The following is a 12524-nucleotide window of genomic DNA, read 5'->3' as shown; positions in this document are numbered from 1 at the left end:
CACAGAAGTACTGAAATTCTTCTTGAATGATAATTTTGCTGGGTGTGGATGGGGAAACACATGCAGTACAAGGGCCTCTGGTGGCTCAACAGACTAATGCAGTCTGTTATTAACAGCAGCTGCTTGCAATTACTGCAGGTTCAAATCCCACCAGGCCCAAGGTTGACTCAGCCTTCCATCCTTTATAAGGTAGGTAAAATGAGGACCCAGATTGTTGGGGGCAATAAGTTGACTTTGTATATAATATACAAATGGATGAAGACTATTGCTTGACATAGTGTAAGCTGCCCTGAGTCTTCGGAGAAGGGCGGGATATAAATGCAAATTTAAAAAAAAATAGGGGGGGAGGAAAACCCTTTACTACTCATAGTTACCTCAAGCTATTTTTCTTAATTGAGTTTCCTTTGTTACTAATAAGGGGGAAAGATGCAAACGTTCCAGGGGGAACTCTGGAATCTGCAGGAAAATGAACATCTTCAAACATTCTACTCTGAGAACACTGTACTCAGTGGAGCTTGAAGAACAGGTCCTTTAGCTCCAGGGAATTTTAAGAGGTGAAGTCAACACATCTTAAAGTTGCTGAGATTGAGAAAGACTGTTTTAGAGAATAGCTACTGGGGCTGCAACAGATTCTCTTGGTTGCCAACCCCATAAACAGAAAAATGCTTTGGTAGTCTAAATGGTACAGACTTAAAGGAAAACATAGCTTCTAAGGGTGACAAGAAGGATCACTGATAGTGCAGCAAAGTCTCCAGAAGAAGCAAGGGCAAAACTGATTTTTTTAAAAAAATACTGGTAGCTTGGGAAAATTCTGCTTTCTGGCTAGCTGAGGACCTTGAAGAGAATCTGACACTGCATTTTTTTACCCTCTGTTCTTATTCAGAAGCCTCTGAATAAAAGTCCAACGTCTTTGTAGGTTTTGCTGTTGAATATTGTGTTTTCTTTGTACCTTCTTTTCTGTTCCAACATTTAAAGATCCATATTTTCATAAGAGTTTCATTACAAGTAGTTAAATATTTTCCATTAAAATGTCTGTGAAAACAGCAAGTTGATAAGAATTGGCATTGGAGCACCCCAGTTAATATCCAGAAAATCCTCAGATTGAAATGAATAAAGACAAAAAAATAATGAAAAACAGTCTGAATCTTGCACACCTGCCAAATCTCTCAGTATCTGAGAGACATTCCTATAAGATCAGATGAAATTTTAGAGTGAGAGTGCTAAGAACTCTTGCAATATTTTGACCATAAAATGAGATTGCCCGGTGACTTCCAATTTTAAACAGCTTGCCTTTCCCTGCAATAGGACAACGAGATCAACAGCAGCACTTGACAGGGCAGGTTTGATTGATTGATTGATCGTTTGATTCATTGGTTAATTATATGCAACCAAGCTGTTTTTGACTCCTAGCACAGCATAACTGGATTTTATCAATGACAGTCTATCCTTAACCTGGTCATTCGAGTCTTTGCACCCATCAGCATTGTCATTGAATCCTTGCTGCTGGTCATCCTCTTCTTTTCTTCCCTTCCTCCTTTCCCACCACTGCAGTGAAAACCAGAGAGTTAGCCAGCAGCACTTGAGGGGCAGAACAATCCATAATTTCGAGTGCAACCCTGCTAATCCCATGAGAGAGTATCCGATCACTGTTTTCTGCTTAGCTACCTTATGCTCCAGCTTCTCACTGCCTTCTTACAGATCTCACAGTGAACTGTCTCCTCGTCGCTCCCACAGACACAGCAGCTATAGTTCTCGGAGCCTTTCCCTTTCCTCGGAATACAGTGACTGCAAATCCACAGGCAGGTAAGCTGTGGTTGAGTCTAATCTGGCACATTTTTAGTGGAGATGCAATATTATTTACGATTTCATTTAGTCAATTTCTAAGGCTGCCTGATCTTCAAGTAATTCAAAGTGGTGCACAATAAAAACTAAAAATGGTAGCAAGGATTACAAAAACTCAACATTCCAGTAGGTTTACAAATTGCTATGGTCCGGCGTCTGCTCAATGAGTCAGGTTTTTTTCCCAGTTTTCTTTTAAAGGGCAGGAGCATGTAAGAGGAATGCAACTAAATAGAATTCATTTTATTCAAGGCAGCCCCTGAAAATTCTTCCTAACTTTAACTACATCTGTACAAGAACACATATCTCTAAGTAACTGGAAATGAAATTTGACACAAACCCTTTTGCAACATTGAATTAAAATATGGCTGCTGTTCAGTTAAAGTACTGAGTTATAGTATTAACATTATTTGGTAAGAAGTATGTCAGCAAATAAGAGAGAGAGAACACAGGATTCAAATCTTTTTAATGTGACTGAAGATAATACCTAATGCAGTAATTCCCATATAAGGAAGACATTAGACTGGGGAAACTGGCCTTAAATACCATGGTAAGGACAATAATGTTCTATTTTCTGTATAGCTTTTCCACAAGTAGACTTCCTCTAATTCAGGGGTAGGCAGTGGAAGACCCAGGCTGCATGCAGACTCTTCCAAATATTCTTTTCCCCTCCCTTTTGGCTATCTGTGGAGTGGCTTGTAACTCTGATTTTAATCAGAGCAACAAAGCAGCAAGGCTTTCCATCAGCTGAGAAAGGTAATATATAAAAAGCATAAACTCCAAAATAAGATTAATGCAGTTGATTTTTTTAAAATCCCAAACTCTCAAACCCCTCCCCTCACAGATTTGTGTTCAGAGGAAAAAGGGAAATCACAGCCCAACCATAAATGCCACATTTTGCATCCCTGACCTGTTGTGATAAACAGCAGCCTTCCCTTCTGCTATCTGCCTTCAGTATGACTTACAAGGATAGACAGTTCCTCTGCCTTCCCTTTTGTCTACAGATTGAGCCCAAAATACAGAGAGGATGGTCAAAGGGCCAGCAGCCACAGATCCAGCCACAGCCCATCCTCCTCTTGCACTGGCCACAGCCGATCAGCCACGCCTCATCAAAATGGGCACAAGGGCAGTGCCCAGAATGGCCGCCATAGCCATGGCACCCTGTCGGAGAAGAAACAGGAGGTATGGATGCTTCTGTTTTTACCATGATTTGATCCTCACCTATTCCTCCTTTCCAAAACAGCCTTGTCCCCTCCTTTCACTCCTCCCTTGCTCTCTTTTGGACACTTTGCTCAGGATATGATGGATGGCAAAGGCTCTGTTGATTCAGAGTGAGATTCCCCATAACCATTATTCTGTATGACAATTACAATCCAGCAATCTACATCCAAGCAACTTCATATACCTGTGCAATATGAAGGGGCAAAAAATTGAAACCATGGGGAGAAATGAGCCGTTTCTCAGGTTTTTAGTTAAGATTAGGAATGAGGGGAAAAGTTTGCTGGCAAATCTTTTCAGTTCAAAAAGCTGGGTGTTGCAAGTGCAAAACATTCTAAATCCCATTTTTCTTTCTTTCTCTTTCTCTTGTGCACCCAAATACACACACAAGATGCACACACACCTTTATCACCCTCTTTCATGGCCTGTTCATGATTTCTGGCAATTGTAGAGATTGTTAACTTTTATCCACAAGCCCCTTCAAGGATAGGAACGTTCCTTAAATCAGTGGGACAGAGCATATTCTTTGTTTACAGGAGATCCCCAGAGGCAGTCTCTAACTGCTTGAACCCCTCAAAAGCCACTAAGTATAGATCAGTATTTCTCAAACTTGGCCACTTGAAGATACGTGGATTTCAATTCCTAGAAATTCCTAGCAACCACAGACCATCCTTCTGTAACCTCTAAATGTATTGAATTACAACTCATAAAATTTCATTGCTAAGTGGCCAAAAACAGGGAGTTGTCATTCACCATCTTTGGAGGGTGGAAGGATGAGAAAGAAAGTCCATTTAGAACAGATAATGCTGAATTCAATGAAGTGTATAAGGCACCTTCCTATTTTGAAGATATTGTTCACATTGCCTTGTTATTTTGATGTCAAACATAGCTGGGTGTTAATCAAAAGCTCTAGTGACAGGGCAGTGGTTCTTGTCACTATTGTGACATTTTAATAGTAATAATAATAAATTAAAAACTAAAGAATTGTCACTGGGAAAAATAAGGAATATGGTCATTTGTACTGTGAATAGGAAGATGATTCATTCTTGATCATATACCCTCCTTTCTAAAAAGTCAATGACAGAAAGAATTCTTCATGGCATTTTCACCCACAGCTTCCTGGGACAGTTGCTTGTTTGTTGGTGGGCCTTTCTGAAGGAACAAGAGTGCCAGAATCTGGGGGTGGAGTTAAAAGGAGGATAAGCTTAGAATCCCTACCTAGCCACAAGTGAACTAAGCTGAACTTCCCTTGAATTCCATTGACTCGTATCTAACTCCAAGCAGGTGTTAATTGAAAAGATTCTTGTGCATTAGTGTGGTTAGCAATAAATCAGTTTAATTGGATCTTCATACCTGGACCTAATCTCAAATTCAAATAACTTAATTTCAGTCATTAACCTGCAGAAGTGGACCTAATCTTTTGCCCCTGACATTAATCTTCTCAGGTCAATGAAATTCAAAGGAGGTTGGACTTAGTTCACTTGTGATTATGTAAGGATTCTACGCTGATCTCTTTTAATTCCACCCCCAAATTCTGCTACTCCTTCTCCTATACTATCATAAGAATATCATCCAAACCCAACCCAAACATAGTTGGAAATAAGTAATAAATTGGAAATATGTAATGGAAAGAGAATATACAAATCACTTAAAATAATATGAATAAATATAAAGATCTCATTTGGCAGACTACTTTTTGTCTCTATTAGTAGTATTTCTGGTTGTTCATTCTTTATATTGTAACATATCTGTCATTCTGGGGGGAAAGAAAATAATCTGTTGCAGGAATAGGAAATCTGTAGCCTTTCAACTATTATTGAATTCCAATCCCACCAGCCCTATCCAATATGACCAGTGGTCAAGGATTCCCAAAAGATTCCCAGCTTTTGCTTTCTGCCAAGAATCTCATGACAGAAGATATAGTTAACATACATGCAAACATATTATATTCTCATGAAGCCTTTGATATAAATTAGATTGGGAGGCAGTAACAGGCCCAGAATCACCCAATGAGTTTCATGGCAGAACTCAATGAGTGATTGATTACTGAAGTGATCCAGTATTGAAGTGATCTGGCAGTCATTTTCAGAATGACAGTGAGCACTTGGAAGAAGTCTTAGCTCAGTTGACCTTAAATGTCTTACAAATGAAGGTGAATATATGTGTCCCCTCAGTCTTAGATCAAATGATTCCGGATGAAAAGCTCCTTATTCATTGTCAATCTCTTACTTGCAACTTGTTTTGACCCAACTCTGGCTAATGACATTGTTGCATTGGATGGCACTACTGGTCTATTTGAAGAAGCTGAGACTCTGACCTTAGGGACAGAGTCAGGCATTACACAATTTTCTGTTGCCTGTCTCTTCAAGAGGCATTTAGCTGTATTGAGCCATATGTACTGAGACCTCATTTCTGGCTGAGGGGTGTTCAGGCTTTGGGCTGATCACAACAACTGGTGCATCATGCTCCAGCATGGAATCCATTACCTAAAAACAGAGCTCCTGATCTTCCCAATTGTTAATGATTTATTAAAGCAAGCCCCTGCAAGTCATCTTCACAGAGAATTGAATAGGGCTGTCTATTTCTGTTTAGCTTACCCATTCTTTTTTCTTGGTCATAAGCCTTACCCCCATTTTGTGTCTCAAAACAACATCTGCTTGTTGTTATTCTTATCATTTTTATTTTTCTTCTTTCCATGTACAAAGCTTATGTGCATGTACACATAAACACACAGTACTGTATTTATTGCATTACTCATTTCAATTTTATGCTCTTTGCTTTTAGAACAATGCTTTAAAGCATAATGTGACTTGTATGCCCTGAGATATGGATCAATTAGAGAACAAAAGGGGCTTTGGAAACCTCAGTAGAGGCCACATGATTTTACTATCTGCCTGAATCCCTATTCCAGCATCAGTTTCATTAGATCAGATAATTTTTTTCTCCAATATCAGCTATGATTGGGCAATCAATTCACTATTAATGCAGAGATCCAAGATAATGGCTTAATTTCAGAAGAAATAACCAATAATAGCTGGATGAATCCAAGTTAGTGAAAGTGGCTTAAATCCTAATATGCAATCTATTAATATGCTTCACATCTCTGAAATTTGAGAAATATTTATTTAAAATTGATTTTTAAAAAAACTAGCTTTAAAGATTCCAAAATAAAGCCCTTCCTGTCCTGCTTCACATTTTCCTGTTTTAAACATCAATGACCAATTACTTTCTAAAAGTCTTATTTTTTATCTGAAACTGTGCTTTTCTTTAGCCCCCAATTTGAAATGTGGTATTATAAACAGGAAAGGGGGCTAGAGGGGCCTTTATTTCATTCTGATTTCTTCCACTTTGTAATGTGTAGAAATGCAAACTGTTCGCTTTTTCTTTTTTCTCTATTGTCATTTGGAGATATATATATATATATATGTAGGTCTTTGGTTGTTCGGGTTTTCTCCCGTGTAAAATTGGAAATGTCTTGGCAACGTTTCGATGAAGTCTCATTCGTCATCTTCAGGCTGGTGCTTTCATGAAGCCGAAAGCACCAGCCTGAAGATGATATATAATTAGCTATATGAATCTAGAAATATATATATGTGTGTGTGTATACACATGTATGTGTGTTACTGTAGAACCCTCCAGCCAATTAAGAAATGCACAGATATCTTTCTGTACTTATTTATGACTCTTAAACATTTTGGTCTCTTAGATTTCATGTTTAAAAGGGAAGACATTTATATACATTGTTAAAAAATAAGTTCAATTAAACATTCCTTAAATTTTAGCTTTTGCCAAGTGGAAAGACCTGTTAAGCTGTTCCAGAGATTCTTTTAAGATAAAAGGCAGATTTTAAAAAGTTAGAATAAAATCAAAAACTTTTGAATCCAAATATATTTCAATAAACTTATCAGGAAAATTCAGAATCTGAATTATTTTCCTTCACCTGGTCATTAGGCTAATTATAAGATTGTCTATCCTGATTTCTGGTTTTTGAGACACAGAAATTAGGAACTCTTTGCCTCTAAACCAGAGAAGCATACACCGATATTCCAAACAATCATATTAACAATGTTGAATTTAATTTTTATTAAGGTAATACTAAGCAAAATTAAACTTAGTTTTTGTTCTGCCCAGCCCTCTCTTTATCCTGCTCCATCCACCTTATAAAAGGTAACATACAACACACCATTAAAGATTGCAAGCTGCCTGTGCCCTGAATTACTACCTCTACATTAGTATGTTTTCAAACACCAGCTACTGGAGAATAGGAGTTGGGGAGGACTGTAGCCATAGGTAGAAAAGGGTGGAGGTAGGTGAGGAAAACTACTGCACCCCAGTATTATGACACAAGTGCCATCCTTTATCCATCCTTGGATAAACTTGTCTGAGCTGATATCTTTGGAAGGTTTTCAACTTATAAAATACAATCAGCAGTGTTGCTGTTCACCTATCCCCAAATCATCCAATTCTCTCTGGAAAACCAATTAAAACAACTGGAGAGGTAGATATAGGACTAAAACTCTATTAAACTCAAAGAGATTTTATTTATTAATTAGATTTCTAGACCGCCCTTCTCCCGAAGGACTCAGGGCTCAGATGTTGACTTCCCTTATAAAGAAACCCTTTCAATGTTCATGTCAACTTTTCACACTAGTGGGCTTCCTTTACAGCTCTTTCTTTCGGCCCATACACTGCCCTCCCATTTCTTATTGCGCCTCCCTCCCTCCCTCCCTCCCTCCCCACCACTCCCTTTATATCTTTCCCTCATGGTCACCTTATATAATGCCTCCATCTTTTGAGGGAAATCACTTTTGGCCTATTCCCTATTACAAAGAAAACCTTAAATCTGCTTTCATCTGCTGCTTTTCTTGCATGCTGTTGGGACTTTTTGTTTCCTTTAAAATTTTTAAATGTTACATAGTAACTTTTTAAAATTTTATTTCCCAATGGCTGTGCTATTTAGACAATTGGTAAAGGTGCCGATACATAGATAGCAAAAAATATGTTTACCTTGATGGATCAAAAAGAAAAAGAAAAGCTGAGTCAAAAGAAAACTCAGAGCAAAGCAAAGGGGTCTGAAGTGCATTACTAAAGAGTCATTGTCTTTTTCCCATTCTGCCCTCCAAATGTGGAGATTATTGTTTCTTTTTTTATTATTGCATTCCTGATCAAACAGAAGGTAGGTATTTTTCTCCCTCCGCACGTTCACTTCTACAGATCAGCCTGTTGAAAAGCACCGTAGTTTGATTAAATGTTATTTTTCTGTCTTTCTATTTCTTTCTCTCTCTGTATCTCTCTTTCATTCTTTCTCTCCTTCTTTCTCTCTCCTTACGCTTGTCTCTTTTTGGTGGCTCTGTACAATTTTCATTGTATTTTTTTTAAAACAGCTACAAAATCATGCTTTTCTTTTTCCCCGTGTTTTTTCTTTCTTTTCTTTTTCTTTTTTTAAAAAATGTTATATTGTTAGAATGCATTTCTGTGTGTTTTCAGCTCTTCGATCTTGTGTTTGTTTTCATAAATGGTATAATTATGTCAGCTGATTTGATTTCCTCTGTGTGGTTTAAGTATGATTTTTAATATGGCTGATTAAACATAAGTCATTTAATGATTCCCATTAAAGAATCTTTAAATAGAGGGACTATCCATAGAATCCTCATCATTGTACTTATATACTGATTTAGTGGTTACTGAATATATACAGTAAATATACAGTAGCAATCACAACTTTGTGATTACTATAATAGTATACACAACTTTGTATACTATACAATTCAGAAACATAAAGGTTTCTATTTACACCAAAGCATCAGTTTCAAGGGAAGCAAGAATAATTTTAACAACCTTAATAATCTTAAAATATCGCCTAGACAGGGTTTGATCATGAATTACAATACAGGTAGTCCTTGTTTAGTGACCACAATTGGCAACAACTATTGAAATAGTCACTAAGCGAAATCATGAGTATATTACTTCTGCTTTCCTTTGTTCTACAGACTGGGAAGGTTGTAAATGTGAGGATTGGTCATAAAGTTACTTTTTTGTCACCATCATATCTGCAGATGGTTGTTAAATAAGGTAGTTGCTAAATGAGGACTGACTGTATAGAGTTTTAGTTTGCTACAAACATTTATTTGTATTTAAAATGGTGGCTCCTGATGAGGTTCCAAGTGGGCTATATTTCATAGGACATCATTTCATGGAAAGTTAAAAGAAGTTAAAAACTAGAAGAATAAGATAAATGTCAGTCTATGACTACAATAACACTATTTTGGAGTGACTCCATTGACTAGATCTGACTCTGATGCAACTTTCAGGAATATTTACAACAAAATAAGCCTTCAGATGCCTTTTTGTTTCTTGTCAAACAGTATCGGAAAGCAGCTTCTCTGATGATTTGCTCTTCCACTTATTCCTATGTGGCCAGTCTGGGGATTCATCCCTCCTTCCTCAACTCCTCTCCACTTTGTCCCATATATTTTGAATTATCTTAAGAAAAGGGACATGATTAGTTCTAAAACATACAAAGTTTTTAAAAATAGCCTTGAAAATAGCAGAAAGGATAGCCAGCTCTAAAAGTACTTGATCTAAATCAGGTGTTTTTCTCTGGACTTTAAACTCTTCTCATTCAGCAAAATAACACATTATAAAGGTCCATAATCAATAAGGATTTGGATTTATTTGGACCTTTCCATAGCCAATTACCTCAAAGGTTACATAAAATTATATCCATTTTTCTTTTCCTGCAAAGTTTACTTGGACATCCTTTTGTATACTCAGGTTTTTCTCCTCCTTAGCTTTGTTTAGGGCTAAAGCAGCCTTCCCCAACCTAATGTCCTCTGGATTTAGCTTTGGTGGAAGCTCAACATATCTGGAGGGTACTGGATTGGGAAAGATTAAGGTAAGGCAACTGGTGGGATTGGTCCTCGACCTACTGCAAAGCATAATCCTCCATCCTCTTTGCTACACCCTTTTGCCCCTTGTGTTCTGAAACCTGAACAAGAATTTCTCAGTTCCTTATCCTCAAGTAAGTAATAAAAAAATAAAAAATAAAAAAAGCAGTAATCCTATAAGGTTCTTCCCAAGTTTTTCAAGGCTGGCAAACATTTGCTTGCCTGTCATGGTTCACATTTTGGGAAGCAGCAGCAGAAATTAAGCATCTGCTGCACAGTAAAGCAAATACCATTATCACCCAAATCTTAATCCTAGAAAATACTGAATGCCAGAAAGCTTGAGCTATGTGGTAGATTTCAAGATCTGTTTCTGATATTGACTTTCTGCAGTTAATTGACCTAACATGAAACACCTAAACAATTGAATTGGCCAAAAAATGCACATATCCCAATGGATTTTGAGTTTCATACTCCACTATGCTTCCAATTATTTTTCTGGGGATAAATTAATTTGCTCCATTTAGTGCATGCTTATAAGCCTCCTATTTTCCTGGTTCAAATCAGACCTTCCTTGCTTTTCCATCTTACGCTGTTTATTGCAGGGGACATTTGTAATGAAGCAAATCTGACTTGCATCAAGAAATGTCCAGAAAGCAAAAGATTGTTAGAGGTTCCTGCAAGATAGGTCACTGATACGGAGACCATTTCTCCAATGATTGTCCTCTGTTTTAATGCACACTTTCATAAACACACAAACACAACCTTTTAATAAGCTCTTTTAATCAACCAAGCATAAAACATTTTGCAATCTATCAAAACAGCACTTCAACTCAAGTTAAGAAGCACAGAAAGATTGGAACTGCTTGCAGTATTGAGATCCCCCATGCATGTCAGAGAAAATCCAGAAATATCACAACTGAGCACAAAACTGATTTGAGGACAAAGCCCTGAATAATGAAACAGGGCTTGGAAGGGATGGATATATTACCACAATTGTCTAGTTAATTAACTCATATTAGAATAATTAGATATGGAACAGAAAGAACAATCAGCTCACCACTTCTTGATTGGTTTTTCCATCATTATTTGACAAATGTAATCCTGCTGGAGCAGAATACAAAAAAAATCCATCATAGAAAAAATATTATTTGATGTAATACTGGCACCAAAAAAGTCAAGGTGCATACTTTGTAGGTAGAGAACAACTATATCACCTCTGTACTTCCTGCCCTTTCTGGCCTGAATCAGATGGTTTTCACAATCACCACCCCAATTCCAGTATGTACTTAACAATTTGAAGGAGTTAAAGAGTTAAAGTTGCCTGAGCTCATGGTGGTGCTAGTTTGGTGGTGGAAATGCTAACTTTTCAGAATGACATATATATACTGATTTCCTTTTGTTTTCTTGTTCATGCTGAAGCCTCCATAGCGTGCCTCACTGGTAGGTATATACATTTTAGAAGGATTGCTAACTCTCTTGAGATTTAGTTGGGCATGCTTGGAAAAGGTAGATTGACCACCAGCTGAGCCCAGGCTGAACCCCCCTCAGCAGGATTGCCATTGACCAGCCCCCTGATGTTAACCAGTAGCGCTCCTTAGCTCCAGCAACCCAAAAGCAAAGGGCAACGTTTAGACATGTCCTTTTGCAACCGCTGCCATTTAAGAGGCCATTTTGAGCTTATTGATTGATTGATTTAAAACATTCATATAGCTGCCCATCTTACAGCCAACTCTGCAACTGACTTTGAAACATGATATACGTGTTTTTGCCAATGGAATATAATTCAAATGGTTGAAATTTACAGAGCCCAAGGGAAAGAGATTCTTTTCATATCCTGACAAGCTTGCTAAAGGCTTTCTAATCCTTTCCCAATATTCCAGTTTTCAAATCATTATCCAGTTTTTCTGTTGGGATTAGTTAGAGGATATTTTTCTTTTTCATAGATGCATGCAAACTATGTTACAATTTTAAAAGTTCCAATCCCTTTCCCCATATTTCTACAACTCTGAAAAAGTAGGGAAAGGTGTCTTTCTTTAATTTTAATAAGCCTGACATATCTATGGCAGCACATTTTAGAAAATAGAAGCATTATTCCTGCTGTTTATTGGAGTAGTTTTAGACCACTGAACATCATAAACAAGTTTGGTTTACGAGTTTATTTAAAAAAAACAAAAGATGGAAGAGACCCTTCAAATATCTCATTACCCACTTTGGAGTTTTTTTTCAAGGAAAGGACTAATGGTAGCCTGTCATAATCAGCAGCACTTGTCCCATGAGAGATCAACTGGCAGTGAAATATTTAAATTTGCTTCCAGCGAGATCCATGGTATATATATTTTATAATTCTTCAGAATTATTAAGATCCATTTGGTGCCCCAGTAATTATTATTTATCATTTATTGTTTGGAGGATTTAAAGCAGATACAAGTAAAGAAAGATTAAAAGGACAGGGAATACTTAGTTTGGGAAAAAAACAGTGATTGTGTATATGTTAACACTCTACTGCAGTATTTTCCAACTTTGGCAACTTGAAGATGTGTGGACTTCAAATCTCAGAATTCCCCAACCAACATGGGCTGG

The 12524-nt window shown here is 37.3% G+C and overlaps 1 protein-coding gene across 1 annotated transcript in view; it reads left to right on the top strand.

Annotated features, from left to right (window-relative positions):
• SRRM3 (serine/arginine repetitive matrix 3) overlaps nucleotides 1–12524 on the top strand; it is a 114851-nt gene that overhangs the window by 78513 nt on the left and 23814 nt on the right. The window contains exons 9-11 of the mRNA XM_058164202.1: nucleotides 1699–1803; nucleotides 2844–3021; nucleotides 4339–4341. Coding sequence (XP_058020185.1) covers nucleotides 1699–1803; nucleotides 2844–3021; nucleotides 4339–4341 — 286 coding nt within the window. The remainder of the gene's footprint in view (nucleotides 1–1698; nucleotides 1804–2843; nucleotides 3022–4338; nucleotides 4342–12524) is intronic.

This window comes from Ahaetulla prasina, chromosome 1 (genome assembly GCF_028640845.1).
Source record: "Ahaetulla prasina isolate Xishuangbanna chromosome 1, ASM2864084v1, whole genome shotgun sequence".
NCBI classification, from domain to species: domain Eukaryota; kingdom Metazoa; phylum Chordata; class Lepidosauria; order Squamata; family Colubridae; genus Ahaetulla; species Ahaetulla prasina.
Note: the sequence above shows the minus strand (reverse complement) of the source record. Positions and strands in the feature narration are given on the sequence as shown.